General features: G+C 58.3%; 1 protein-coding gene across 1 annotated transcript; it reads right to left on the bottom strand.

Moving 5' to 3' along the window:
* Positions 1-175: 175 nt before the first annotated feature.
* On the bottom strand, positions 176-13,147 carry LOC112985533 (uncharacterized). Its single transcript, XM_064516136.1, has 5 exons — positions 13,015-13,147; positions 4,925-5,389; positions 3,575-3,904; positions 3,258-3,424; positions 176-2,473 (listed from the first exon to the last, which is right to left on the bottom strand). The coding sequence occupies exons 1-5, from the start codon at positions 13,079-13,081 to the stop codon at positions 2,429-2,431; spliced, it is 1,074 nt and encodes a 357-aa protein (XP_064372206.1). The 5' UTR covers positions 13,082-13,147; the 3' UTR covers positions 176-2,428.
* Positions 13,148-14,961: the final 1,814 nt, after the last annotated feature.

Here is a 14,961-nt window from a genome sequence, read left to right as displayed (position 1 = left end):
ACGCAAGTGGGAGCTGGTGTCCTCAGCCCTCAAGAGCTGTGGTATGTAGCTGTCTGGCATTTTCACTGAGAGTCTTCTTTCCCCAAACTACTGCTGTTTATCTATCACAAAACTCACTGTGGTCTCTGAAAGCTCTTCAGTTAGAAGTCTGCAATGAAAATATAAGGAGCAGGGAAACCTTTGGCATTTGTAACTTTATTGCAGAAAAAATCCACTATTAACATATTTTACAAAGAAAGTTGCACTTTGGTGTTTGGCGAGTTTTATTCCTCACCCCTTTCCCCTGGACAGTGATGCATGGGAAACCAGAACAACCAGCCCTTGCCTTTTGGGTTGTTTGCAGAGACTCTTTCCAGCTACACCAGCCTACACCAGTTTCAGCCAGGATGGAGTTTTATTTTCCACCACTAACTTGCCTCTTTTTGTGCCAAAAAAGCAGTAGCACCCTGCCCTGCGGCAGGGGAAACAAGTCCGTAGCTAGGGAGATTGCTCTGTGCAGACAACGCTTGATACAAAAGCTTTGGAGCTGTGACAATTGCCCTTTAGTTTCATGCAATAATAGGAGGAGGGAACCAACCCTTCTTCCTTATTGTACTGGGCATCCTTACAGTAAACACACGAACCCAAAGCCAACAGCTGAACTAGAACTGCGCTATGGCCATTTGTCAGCGACTTCGGAAGTAGTAATGCAGGAACGGAGAACTAATGCCTTATCCAGTTCACCTATTTAACCCAGACCAGTTCTGCTCTACAGGCAGACCCATCTTTGGGTTTTGTAGAGATTACTAATTTGAGCCTTGCTGTTGGGGAAATTCCCCTTTCCCTTCCCTCTGCGCTAATATGAGCAATAAATAACAGCACTGAAAAAAAAAGGTACTTTTGCTAGTGAGGCAAGAGGTTGGTCTCTGTCCTTTGTTGGGGGGGGGGGGGGGTCAGTGAGTGCTGCCACTAAAGGGAGAGGAGAGACTGCACTTTGTAAGAGCAATGTGATAGAAGATCTCTAGCCCTTGCTGCAGCCTGAGGGAGCAACTGGCTTCATCAAAAATCAGTCTAGAGAAGGGGAGATGGGCATGTGTTTCTCTTTACCTGTTGTCAAATGGGAACTAGCAAACAGGAACAGGTATTACTTACATGAAGACTTCCATACAACACTTGGAATCCTGCCATGCGCAAATCTGGTCTTTCTGCAGCCAGGACATGTGAAGATCCTCAGACTTGCACTCAGAGGCTCTGGTCCATGGTTTTCCTTGAGGGAGCTCAGGAGCCTTGGTGCAACACCTTGGATGCAGTTTACAGCAGTGATATCTTGAGGCAAAAGGGCAGAATCTAATCATCCTAACACCTAGAAAGGGAAGGGGAGGAAGGCACCTGCATCCAGGATTTGTCCTCATGACAAGACATCAGCTGGCCTCAAAGACCAATGTTAGAAAGGAACTTTGATCTTGCACTTACAGAGGAGGGATAGTTCAGTACCAGTTTTGTACAATAACTTTCAGCAATGAGATGCTAGCAGCAAAATGAAAGGTACCTGAGGAAAGGTATGTGTCAGTCCAGAGAGGGAAATGGACTAAAGCATTTACTGAGCTTGGGTAAGAAGTTTATGCATATGCTGAAAGCATCAGCTCTGGGAGACCCAGACTCCTGATCTTGGTGAGACCAAATTAGTGTGTCTAATTGGCAACAGACTGAGTCCTATCGAACCCTTTTAGGCTAAAATTATGTTCATTCCCTCCTGGCAACTTCAAAGCAACATTAGGTAGCAAGGGCACTTCTCCAGTGGTCACAAAACTGTTTTCCCTGGTTGAAGAGAAAAGGTATGCATGTAGGAAGGAAGCAGAGCAGTCTGCCATCCTCCTGGCAGGCATTTTAGGATGGGCAGTGCCACACCCAGCACTAAAGCTGAAACAGGAACAAAAAAAGTGCAAGAAAAAAGAAAAACTTAAAAAGATACAGAACAAGAGGGAGCCCAAGAGAACTGATCTCCCCATCCTCAGGTCCCTTGGGAAGCAACAGTCTCCTTTGCTGGCACTGTGCTGACACCACCAGTGTAAGAGCTCTTGTGTGGATCACTTGCCCACCTTCTTTGAAAGCAGCAGCTGCCAAGGTGGGCAGAAGAGCCCCTTGAGAGCATGCTGGCAAACACTGTCTTGGCTAACTGGCCACAACACTAAAAGGAGAAAGCGCCTCTTTGGGGCATTTTTTCGAGGAGAGCCTGGAGGAAGGGCCAGACCTGGGCTCCGATTCCCAGCATAAAAACGTCAACATTGAACTATTTAAAAAAGTCTAAAACCAAAAGCCGTTTGAAAAAGATCTTTCAGTCGTGTGCAAATCACAGCCACTCATTCCTCAGCAGCTCATCCGGGACCAAGTCCTCGAGGCCTTCTCCTCTGGGAAGTTCAGCCTGCCAGGCGGAGGACAGCCTGGCTGCCTAGTAGCTGTAGAGTGAGAGTGGGGTGTCCTCCATCATGTCATCCTAGAAGCAGAGAAGAACATGTTATAATGGGCTGTCTGCACAACAGCAGGCAGCACAGCTGTGCCATCCTCACTGTCATCTGCCGCACGGCCATCTGCCCAGCCATCAACCCAAATGCTGCCCCTGTGCAATTCCTGGATCTTTGGGCAGTCGCTCTGCCCTTCTGCTGCAGCTTTTGGCAAGAGCAGCCCTAGGCAGGAAGAGCCTGCCTGCTGCAGGGATGCAGAAAACCCTGGCTGTGGGAAACTCCACTCAGCTTGTAACAGCATCAGCTTCCTTGCCAGCTGCAGAAGGGAATCAGTGCGCCTTGTCCCAGAAAGCACAGTGAGTTAGTTGCAGCCTCCTCAGAGCTGTTCCAGCCTCTGAACCCCTCATCTTTTTATATCCCAAAGAGTCAAATACAGACAGGCAGACAACCTCCCCTAGAACAGAGCACAGGATCTGCTTTGTAATAGTCACCCAGCAAGTTGAGCATAGGAAGGTGTAATTTCAGGGGAAGTTTGGAGTATGCTCCCTTTCTTCCCTGCATTTAACCTCTTTTCCTTCCCCTTGCTCTGCAGGGGAACACTGAGAGCCTCTTCAGTAGTCAACCTTAAGACATTCTGTCTTGATGCAAACCCTGGATGGAAAGAGAGGGACCTAAGAGGGACCAGGGGTTTTGATCAGCATTTTCTCTGCTGCAACCACCCCAAATGTTGCCAGTGTAGCAGAAGGGGAACTGCAAAGCAGCTGAGAGCCTGTAGCAAGCTGGACTGTGCCAGGCTGGGCCAAAGGCATTGCTCACCATAGGCAGGTCCTGCAAGCGCCGAAACTCCATGCGGCTGTTATGCTGGCGGTATCTCAAGAAGCCCACCAGGCCTAGGATGCCCACCATGACAATGAAGACAGAGATCACTGCGATTACCAAAGGATCAGCCCTTGTTGTCTCATCCAAAGGAGAGCTGGGCAGCTCTGCAAGGAACAGAAACCAAGGGAATGAGGCCAAAGGAAATCCAGCTGGAGTAGCAGAGCCCTGTCTGTTCTGGGCCTCCTCAACATACCAGAGGAAATTGAGGCATCCCTCAAATTTTGGGAGAGCAGGGACAAAAGCAGAGCATTTACCTGGATTTTCATCATCACCAACATCCAACACAGAAGCTTTCTCATGCATGGGTGGTACTGGCTGCTCTAGTGCAGATGCGTTGGTGGTAACAGCAGCTGTGCTGGTAGGGGTGGAGGTGGTCACAACGGGGGTCACTGTCACAGCACTGGAGGCAGTAGCAGAGGACATGCTCCCTTTGGTGGAGAAGGGGGCAGAGGCAGTTTGTGGCTCCATGGTGCCCTCCTCTGTGGCACTCCCAGGGCTCATCCCTGGTGTGGTCCCAGATCTCGTCATTGTAGATCCCACAGTCTGGCTGTCAGATGGCCCCAACTGCAAGCTGTTGGTTGTTGCTGTAAACAGAGACAGCCAGTTATTTCAAAGGATAAACCCCAAGCATGGTGTGGGGCCCATAAATCCTGTCGCACTCTGGTGATGTACAAGCAGCTATGTAGAGAGCTAGGGATCACCCCAGAGCAAAAGGCTGGGAGATGTCTCATGTCTCCCTGGGGAGGGCAGCACAAGGACTGGGCAGTGGCATCCCCCAAGGTTGTGTCTGTGCATCACAGAGCAGCAGGACCCCGTGACACGAGCCGGAGCGAAGGATGCAGTTCTGCACAAACACCATGCAAATCAATGGTTAATCAATATGTGCCTCACATCAGGGGTGTGTGACAGCCTGGCAGGCCCCAGGGCTGTGAGAGCAGGGACCACGGCCCTTGGAGCCAGTCCCCCTGCTGCTCAGAGGGACCTGAAGGTCGGGGTTCCCACGGTAGCCCAGGGATGGGTGAGCTGGTGCTTGTCACTGCCTCATCTCCATGCTTCATGTTAAGGGAGGCAGCGATGGGACGGCAGCATCAGTGGAGTGAGGCACCACGAAGCTGCCCTGAGCTGCCTGGCTATCGTGTGCATGGGGATTTCCATCCAACACGGAAGGAGGGTGCTCTGCCCCATTTTGCAGGCATCACTAAGGTTCCTGCCAGGCCCCCAGCCCTGGCACCCCAGCACCCCGGCCAGGCAGCACTCCCGAGCTACGCTGCAAGGGCACTGAATCGGCAGGGGCTGCTCAGCGGCGCTGTGTGCTCTGCACACGTGTATCTGGGAGGAAAAGGGCTTGGTTCGTATGAGAGAGGCACAGGCCTCCATGGCACGCATTCAGTCACCTCGCCGGAAAGCGGCCAACAGAATTAATACCGTGAAGGGGCTTGTGAGGAGGGTGCTGAGCCAACAGCACCTCAGCAAGTCATCCCCGCTTAACTGGCCATGCTTAATGACTCTCTCTGCATTTCCCCTTCCCCAGCTCCCAGCAGAGTTCAGGGTTGTGCATCCCTGGGGCAGGACCTCCTGCACAGTTGGGAAAGGTAAAACCTCACCTGGCACACTGTTCGGCGGCGGCGTTGGGGTTGCACTGCCTGCATCCACTTCCTCCGCTGTGCTCAAGGGCTCCGTGCCTTCGTTGCCAGGTGGATTTTCTTCCCGACTGCTGGCAGCCGGGGAAGGGGAGGGGATTTCAGTGCTGCTGTTAACTGACAGGCTCACGTTGCGGTGCTCATGGTGTGTAACCACGACGTCCCCAGAGCTGGCGGTGGGGGAAGCCTGCAGTCCCTCTGCCTCATTGCCTGCCACGGGGGTGGTGGAGGTGGAGGCATCCTTCTCCGTAGTGTGGGCTCCAGTGCCATTGGTCGTTGTAGCAGTCATGTTTTTCTCCAAGCTTGTCTCAGGACTGCTGGTAGTCTCTGGATTGAGGTCAGCAGCTTCGCTGGGCTGGTGTGAGGTTGGCATCGTGCTGAGAAAAGGTGACGGTGTCACCAAAGTTTCTGCTGTCTTCTGCCCCTCTCCTAGGGAAGGTAGAGAAGAAATGCTGCAAAGTTTGTCAGGGGTCCCACGCTGAGGGAGAGGCCAGGAATTGAATCTCTCCATCCCCTCACCTCCAAACGCAGCACAGGTTCACACCGGGAAGCAGAGCTTTGGGAAGGGCTTCAGGCAGCCCCTCTGCCCTCCCAGCCCCTCTGGGGCAGGGCCTGCTCCAGGGGCCTGTCTTCACCCTCCTCCCCATCAAGCCCCCTGGCAGTCTACACCCCCTACCCAGGGGCACCTTTTTAGAGGATTTTATTTTAATACCACCTGAGACGTGATTCTGCAGGAAACTTAGGTAGATCTTCCTTGGTTCATTGAGCAAGGGAAGAAGAGTCAGAAGTGGTGAGAGAAAAAAAAAAAAAAAAAAAAAAAGCAAGTGGGGAAAAAGTGAAAGTAGTTCCTCTATCTCCCCTGGTCCAATGAATTGTAGAAAACTGATGTTTAAGAAGTCTGGGGCTGGCAAGGGTGAAGCAGGTATTGCTAGCCATCTTAATAGCAGCGCAGGCTTGCTGCTAGAGGGAAAGTTAAAACAGGTAGCGAGGGAGCGCTCCAGCTAACAAAGAGCGTACAGAAGCCGGTGCTAGGCTCAGGAAGCTGCCTTCACGAGCTATTTATGAACACACCGTCACCATAAAGCGTGACTGTTGTCATAGAAATGGGGAGCGACTCAGCCTGCAGCAAACAGAGGCAGCTCCCGCGTGGGGACCCGCCGCCGCGCGCGAGGATCCCGCCAGGGCCACCGCCACCAGACAGTGCGCCGGAGGAGGAAACCCGCAGAGCTCCTACACTGCCAGTGAGCAAACACCGATCTTGGGAGTGAAGACTTTTGGAAGGGGGCAAACAGGAAAAAACAAAGCAGTGTGGCCACATCAGCACAGACTCTTCAGGCAATTTAAAAAAATCGCATGGCTAATATTTTGACTATTTCTGTCCCAAGTTTCTGCCCAAGCCAGTGAGACATGGCAAACCAACTGCAGGAAAAAAAAAGGTATTGAAGGAAAATCCATCTGTGCAGTACCCGGACCAGCAGGAGAGTTCAGACCCGGGAAGCAGGACAAGGGCAACACACTGCCCCTGCCAGAGCCCCCAGCCCACCTCAGGGGGGGAATTGGCTTTCAAGAGGGGTCTCAGCTGGGGCAACTTAAACACGATGACCTAAAGTGCAGGTGCAGCTGCTGCTGGGGCCCCATAAAGATTTGGGGAGAGCTGTCTTGCATGAGGGCCTGAGCAGCTCTGCCCCAGCTGTGCCATGCTCTGACCAGGAAAGGAAAACCAGGAGGAGATGGCAGGGCACCCCTCCGGTGCTGGGGGCTGGTGTCCCCGGCGGGAGCAGTGCCTGCAGCACGGCCACCCCAGCCCGGCTCTGGGATGGCTCACACACACAGCTCCCTGCGTCGGCGAGAAGCAGAGCCGAGGGGAGTCATATTGCCCCCCCCGTAACTCTTCCTGCCCCGACGGGCTGCTCTGGCCCCGTTTCGGAAGGGTTCGTGCTGCAGCGACTGGGCCTGGCCCCAGGACATGGGGACGCGGCACCGTGGGGTGCAAAGCCCCGGTGTAGAGAACTGCAACAGCGATGTTGAGACTGGCAGGTTTGGAGCCTCTGGGCAGGGCAGGGTCGATGGCACCTACATTAGCAGGTCCTCGAGCCCAGCACATCCCGGCACACCCAGCCCAGGGAGTGAAGGAGAGCCAAAAAAAACGGAGAGCCAGTTAACCAGCAGGTAACGCAAAGACTCACGCCATTAAGACATGATGGTGGGAAGACAGAGAACAAGGCAGGAGCCATAAGACGGACAGGGAGACAAAGGACAGCGATCACTCGGGGAGGGACAGACAAAAGATCACCCCGGCTGTCTGTCCCTCCCTAAGGGGTACATCCGAAGCCAGCACAGACACACACAGAGCACCAGGGGAAGTACCTGACACAGGCATCTTGGTGCACACAGCTATGAGAGCAGGAGCATCCCTGAGTTTTACCTCAGTTTTGTTTTAAAATAAAAATACCCCCCCTCCAAGGTCTTGAATTAAGATTTACTTTGAATGAAGATTACACTGTTGCTGCAACATCGCAATTTTGTTTTCCACGGTTTTATCACCAAAACAGGCACTTACTGCAACCTGTTCCCACCCAGCCCCGGTGCAAACCCTGCAGCACCACGGGGAGAGCGCGGCTCGCTGCAAAGCCGCTGTGGCTGGATGAGACACGACAAACCCCATGCCCTGTGTGACACACCGGTGTCCAGCCGCTGTCCCTGCTGCTCCAGCCACAGAGCGCTGATGTTTTCAGCTGTTTGTCGGTTACTTGGAGAGACGCAGGTCAGAGCTTGTCACGCTGGCGTCTTCCTGGAGGAGCTCTGCTCCCCGCGCCAGATGCCAGCGAGGCTCTGGCTGCGCTGCCTTGGGCATGGCCCCGACGGCGCCTGCAGACACCACCCTGGCCACCAACAGGCCCCCAGTCTCTGGCGGGGAGGGAAGGAGTCGGTGCGGCCGCTCTACCTCCGCCGTCCCCAGGACCCTCCGAGGCACGAAAGCTGCAGCACGCCCAGACGGCTGGCGAAGCCCCTCACCCTTACACCACAGAAAAGCAACGAGGACCATAATCCAAGCTGATAAGCCGGACCAGCTCAGAGGGCTCCGATACAGCAGTCATGCCGAACGCCAAGGCAGCCGGCCCCCAGCTACGGCCCCTCTCCTGCCCCCATGGGCCCTGCTCACCGTTCGGCTCAGCCGGGCCGTGGTGGGAACCAGCAGTCTTAGGCCACGTTATAGCAGGGCCGTGCGATTTTGGAGCGGCAGCCCGGCTCTGGGCTGGACACGGGATAAAGATGCCGTAACGAGAAGGGCGAAGGAAGCCAGCGCTGCAGGAGATGGCACTCGTCCCACTCGGCTCTCCCTGCCCGAGTTTTGGGGCTGGGGCCGAGCAAGGGGCCGAGGAAGGTTTGCCCGAATGGAGGCAGAGCCACTGCACGTTTAGCCGGGGAAAGATGCTGCCTGAAGAAACAGCTTTGGCATCCCGTCCCCCACAGCCTGCATGCCATGGTCCAGGTGTCTCCCTGGAGAAAACAGGACAGTGAGATGGAGCAGGGCCCTGGCTGGACCAGCTGGCTCAAGGGAGAGCAGAGCGTCGGGCTGGAGGTTGCAGTTACCGCCGGAAGAGGTGCACGGAGACCACGAGAGCTGGGCACAGAGAGAGGGGAAAGTCGGCCCAGGATTTCAGAAAAAGTGACCCATGCGAGCAGGACTGCCTCGTATTAACACATCTTCCCACGCAGGCTGCCGCTGCCTCTGGCTAGCACTTCATTTAAATCAGCTCCGTACAGAACACGCCTCAAACCACGACTCTGATACGTTCAAAAAGGCAAGCAAAACCCTCCAAAATGCTATTTTTGTGCATTTGCTGAATCCCATTTCTGTTTAAGTATAAAAAGTTGCAATCTAGGCAAATGCAAAATTCATGCACTGTTTAAAGAATAAGAACATAAGCTATGACCTATATGTGTTTAAGCAATTATATCCTCTTCCTCAGTAAAGTACTGCATTAACTGCAGAAATTATCTTTTGTTGCCAGTTATTACGTTTTTATGGTTACCAACCAGCAGTAATTAAAACAACCTCTTCAAGGAAAAAGAGCTTAAGTGTAAATGCAAATGATAACGCAGTGGGATTTCAAACCAAGGCTCTCCATTTCACTTGAAAGCAGAACTGGAGCAGCTGTTGGTTGAACACCAGCCCAGCCTCTGCCTTTTTCTCCTTCACTCAGAAGCGAAGAGCCCCAAGGAGCAGATGAGGGTCCTGGAGCCCTCTTGGTAGCTGCCAGATGCACCCAGGGGTGCCGTGGAGCGAGCACCGCTGCACAGCTAAGCGACATGCAGAGACGCACATCTGGCATGATGGGCCACCGCGTGGTAAACCCCGTCCCAGGTCGATACCGGCTGGAGGCAGGATCCCGCTGGGCTCTGTCTGCTGCTGCTGTGCCTTTGCCCCGTGTCCCGCTGCGCACGTCGCGGAGCCAGAGGTGCTGAGCACCCAGCACGGCCCTGGACGCCGGCCAGGCGCGTCGCGAAGCGAGGGCCACGGCGAGACAGGAATAGAAACCCGGTCTCCTTCCAGCCTGATAGGCGGGTGGCGGTGAGCCGAGCACGAGACTCAGCTCGGATTAGATATGGGGCTCTGCGGAGGGACAGCCCCGCGCGCAGCCCGCCCGGCAGAATGCGGCCTGCCCGGGGCACCTGCGGGTGCCAGGCCTCAGGCTTGAAGCTCCAGGGAGCCCCGTTTGCTCTGCACCTTGGTGGAGGGGTTGAGCTGGGACGAAGGGGCTGCTGGAGCACCGGTGGCCCGGGCAGCCGGGGCTTCACATCCCTGATAAACACAGCAACAGTGGGGAGAGCTGGCATCATCCAGCCTTGGCCCCGATTACCTCGGTGGTCACAGCTGCAGCGGAGGAAGTGCCCACATCGTTAGGAGAAAATTAATTAGTCAGTTGCCTTAATAGCAGCCCCATGGCAGCAGGGCACCTGGCCCCACGAATGCCATCTCCAGGGTGGAGCGACCCTGGGGGAGCCTGGGCATCGTGAGCCCCCCCCGGCCCAGACGCCGGCCGGGCCACCGCGGGGGCGAGACGGCGCCTGCTCGCCCGCGGCCGGAGGACACACTGCTCGCCTGTGCGCGTGGCCCTGGGCGCCGACAGACGGGGCTTTATGTGCCCGCGCCGCTCCCGGCCCTGCATCCTCCCCCAGGCTCGGGGAGGGGGCAGACAGCAAAACGCCCAGCCCAAAATTTCTCTGGGGCTTTATTTTGAAGGCTAACGCTGCTGGAGGAAGTGGATTTCCGCAGGCGGGGAAGAAAGGCTGCATTGAGAGGCCAGGGGGGCCGAGCACAGGGAATCGGCGGGGGGGCCAGCCCCAGCACGTAGCAGGTCCCCGGTGCCGGGGCAGGACCAGGGTCCCCAGCACCCGTGTACCGGGCTGCGCAGGGGAACTAACGGGGTGTCGTGGGAGGGGGGCCCTAGCCGCTCTGAAATGATTTGCAAATGGGATGTGCTTCAGCATGTGGTTTAGTCTCCTCCTGGCTGCGGTGCAGAGGCCTGGGTGAGCAGGGACCCGGTGTTCCCTGCCCAAAATGGGGGGTCTGTTCCCTGCGAAGTCCAGCCTTTAGCTCACCTGGAAGAGTTGTTCCTGCCCTGCTGCCGAGCAGCAGCCTCGCCGGCAGCCCGGACGGCAGCCCCAGCTTTCCTGCAGCGCCCTCAGCACCAGCTCCCAGCTGCCTTCAGCTATGGGAGGGAGCTCCCAGAAGATCCAGCTTTTGGGGAAGAGCTGGCCTGAATACTGTCACCAGGGTCTAAGAGGTCTGTAGGAAAATGAACTCGGTTTCTGAAGGCCAAAGAAGAGTGTGCCTGTCCCTCAAAAAGCTACTCAGCCCACTGGATTGTGTCAGCCAAGCCTGATGGAGAAGCAAAAGTCTCAGAAACACAGCGTCCCTACAGGCTTAGGGATGCTGGTGGCCCAGGAGTGCCCTCCGGAGGAAAGGTCCATGTGAGCCCAACCCTTTTGATGAGAAGCCCCCTGACACGGAGCCCAAGGAAGCCCTGCTGCAGGCAGAGCTGAGCTGAGCTGGGGGTAAGGGGTCATAATTAAGAAAATCAGGCCCTGGACAAGCCGAGAGATTGAGATTTCTGCGGCTTCCCCTTCTCCTGGACTGGCACTGGTGCCTGTCTGCAGCAAACCCAGATGGGGAGCAGGGCCAGGCACTGCCGGACAGAGGGGTCCAAAGGGGATTGGTGCTGGGAGCAGGGCAGAAACCAGCCTGCAGTGCTGGGAGCTGCTGGTGAGAAGCCTGGTTTGGCCAGCGGCTGTTGGCTTTGGGCCCAATCTCCAAGCAAAGTCTTCCCTGCACACCGTCATTGCCCTGCCTGGATTCTCCCGTGTCCCTTATGGGTTGAGCTCACCACTTGGAGCTCCTTTATTAGCAGCACCTCTTCCTGGCCACCTGCTTTCACAAAATGCGTAGAAATGTGCTCTCAACTCTGGCTGCAATCCCCCAGCAGCGGAGGCAAAAGCCACGAGGATGAGGGAAGGCAAACCGCAGGTGCTGTTTCCCGAGGCCACAGAGGGAAGCTGAGATGGGGACACTAAGCATGAAAGATCCCAGGTGAAGTCCAACACAACATTAATTTCGGCGCGTCCTGGCAGTCCGAGCGCTGGACCCCACAGCAGGAGGGCTGCTACAAGCCAGCGGAGGCCGCCAGCTCCCCTGGGGTACCACGGTGTGCTGGGGCCCAGCACCGTGGGGGAAAGGGGTAGGAAACACCCCAAGACATGGTGCTCCCCGGCCAGCAGCATCCCACGACTCCTGCTCCTTCTCGGCTGACGGAAATCCCGAGCTGTACGCTGCAAACCATCTTGCCAGCAGTTATTAACCTCCTCGCGATAGCACAGCCGCCCGCACGTGCCCAGCACAGCCATCGCCCAGGGCTTCACCCATGTAGAGGGCTGTCCCGTGGCTGCTTCCGCGGGCTCAGCCTCAAACCCGGCCAAACCGCATCCAGCGCATGAAACCTCAGCCCGAGCTCTCGCTGCTCTGCTTGGGGCTCAGCTCCGCGCCAGCGCACATACGCCTACACCAGGGTTTTGCCAGCCCAGCTAGTTATCAGGGAGAATTTCCATGTGTTGCCCCTCCGTTCCTTACCAATACTAGCGCTGCACTGTGACCTGCCAAGGGGGTTTCTCAGCCACGAGGCAAGAGGAACACATTTGCTTCCCAAACCCCTAAGCGTCAGCTCATGACTCCCGGGGTGACGGAGGACGGTGATGACCCTCGGGCCCTACAGCGTGCCGGGAGCAGGCGAGGTGTCGGCAGACGGGCCGTCAGCACCATGTGTTGGCAGACGGGCCGTCAGCGCGACGGCGCAAACTGCGTCTCCCCACGGGAACGCGCTGCCCACAGCGCCAAGCCGGATCTGCTGAAATACAGGCTGGGAGCAGCCGCCAGGCCCGGCTCCTGCCAAGCGCCTCTCCCGCAGTTTCGGGAGATGCGCGGCGGGACGCGCACCCCGTGCTCGCAGGGAGCCCTGGGGATGCCCGTACCACTGGGGAGCTGCAGAGCGGCGGATGAGGAGGGTTCACGCACCTCCATGGGGCACGGGCACCTCTGTGTGTGGGGCCAGCCGGTCGTCTCCTGGCGAAGCGGGGGCTGGCTCGTCCCCTCGAGCGGCCAGCGGCGAGGAGGGCTGCCGGGAAGGCGCCGGGAGCCCGGTGCACTCCGGGGCTTGCCTAGCGGCGGGGGGCGTCGGCGCTGCCCCGGCCGGAGCCCGGTGCTCGGCTGGGCCGCAGCGGCGGCTCCCGGGGGCTCCCCAGCCGCGAGCAGGGCCGGCAGCCGTGGCGCGCCCCCGGGGCCCGGCAGCCGGCCAAGTTTCGGGGCCCCCCCGGCCCGCGGGGCGTTCGCTCCGGGAGGCTGCCGGAGCCGCCCCGCTCCAGCGCGGCGGCGGCGAGAAGCGGAGCAGCGGCCCCGCGGCTGCCCCCGACGGCTCGCCCCGGCCGGGCGCCGCGGGCCCCCGCCAACCCGTCCCGGCCCCCCGCCCCGGGCAGGGCAGCGCGGCCGCCGGCGGTACCTGGCAGGGCGCAGAGCAGGCAGCAGGCGGCGGCGAGGCGGAGCAGGGCGCGCCGCGTCCCCTCCATGCTGGGCCGATCCGCGCTGGCTCCGCCGGCGGCGCCGGGGCGGGAGCGGGGCGGGACCGCGGCCGGGGCGGGGCGGCCGCCGCCGGGTCCGGCCCGAGGCGGGGTCCGCTGCCCCCACCCCCACCCCACCCCCGCAGCCCGCTCCGGTCCTGCCCGGCACCCCCGGGCCGGCCCCGAGCTCCCTGGCTCCGGCCCCGCATCGTCCCCGGCACCCGCGGTCCGGTCCCGGGCACCCGCGGTCCGATCCTTCGCGGTCCCGGGCACCCCTGCTGCGGCCCCGGATACCCCACGTCTAGTCCCTCACAACCCCCAGCACCCCCCGGCCTCCTCCCTCCCCGCCTCTGGCACCCCAGTCCCATCCCGCACCCCCCGATGCCCCCAGCCCTCTTCTGTGCGCCCCTGCTGCAGCCCCGCACCCCTCCGCTGCACCCCCAGCTCTGCCCCGCGCCCGCTCTGGTCCTGCACCCCTGGGGCAGCTGGCCCCCCAGCAAACCCAGTGGGGCCCCCGGCTCTGCCCCTCCAGCCCCCCCAGCATCTGCACACAGACCCCGTTACAGGAGTGGGGCTGGGTGGCAAGGCCTGCCATGGGGCATTGCCCTGGGTTGCCCCACGCCACCGGGCACTCAAGACCCCACGTCTGGTCTTCTCAGGGCATCTCGCAGCCTGGGGTGAACCCGTGGGTGCTGCCTTGCCCCGGGCCTAAGCCAAGCTCCCGCGAGGCTGGCTAGCCCTGTCCAGGCCCTGCGAGGGCTGGGCCGTTTCCCCAGGAGATGGTTCCTGGGTGAGGGAAAGTCCAACCTGGCTGCAAACCCCGACAACTCCATCCTGCAGAAAATCTGACCGCTCTCTTCTGGTTGGTATTTCCAAAGAAGAAACCCACTATGAGGCTGGCAGTGGCCAGCTGGCAGGGATGGGGCAAGGCACCTCGTGCCTCAGGCTGTTCTCAGAAAGGACCAAAAAATCCCCTTGCAAGTCCCTTGGCTGCCCTGCTTCCTCTCCGAGCCCAGCTCCAGCCTGGGGCACCCGCGGGGCCCCGTCCCCTGGCGCCGTCCCTGCTGACCCTCCTTCTGGCTGCTCTCACAGAGCTGGGACTGTGGGTCCCTTCCTCCGTCCTGACACCGCAGCAGCACGGGACAGAGGAGGAAGGTGACAATAGGTATTTTTGCGCCCCGCAAGGTCTTGCCTGCCTTCTTTAACGCGGGGCTCCTTGGTAGCTCCTACCCCGAGTTCTGACACAAGCAGCAGAAAACAGGTCTGATCAGACGGTGCTGATGCAGAACTGATCACAGCCTTTTATCATCTCCCAGAAAAAGTCTGTTGAATCTCACCTCCTCCTCGGAAATGTGTTTCTAGCTGCTTGCTGCCACCCAAACTGTGGCAGTGCCATTTTCCTGTGCAAGCAGAAGTAATCGGACTTTTGCAAATTTTCTAGTTCTTGGGGAAATTATTTTAGGCACATTTACAACTTGTTTGGAAGTTACAACAGCCTCATGCTCCCCGTAGACCCCGCGGAGCTGCGCAGTGGAGCAAAATCTCCTCCAAGCCAGACAGGCTGATGCTCTCGGTGCCCTCGCGGCAGCTGGATGCTGCCCCCCCCGCCACCAGCGCGAGGAAGGGGTGTTTCCAGCCTCCCTGGCACACATCCCGGGGGGGACACCAGCGCGTGGGGACGTTGGTGCAGCTGGCTCGGAGCCGGGTTCATGTGCGCGTCCAACGCCTGCAAGCTTCGGACTCGCGTCCCTGCTCCGATCTCTCTTGGGAGACTCCGGAGTTAAGATCCATCTCAGCTGGCTTATAGACAGCAGCTCTCAGTTGTCAAGGTGACAGGTCCCTCTGCTTTAATTAAGCGTATATATATGGTACAGTGCATTTTCAACAGC

Source organism: Dromaius novaehollandiae, chromosome 8 (assembly GCF_036370855.1).
Source record: "Dromaius novaehollandiae isolate bDroNov1 chromosome 8, bDroNov1.hap1, whole genome shotgun sequence".
Classification (NCBI taxonomy): Eukaryota; Metazoa; Chordata; class Aves; order Casuariiformes; family Dromaiidae; genus Dromaius; species Dromaius novaehollandiae.
The sequence above is the reverse complement of the archived record's forward strand: the minus strand, read 5'-3'. Positions and strand labels throughout refer to the sequence as shown.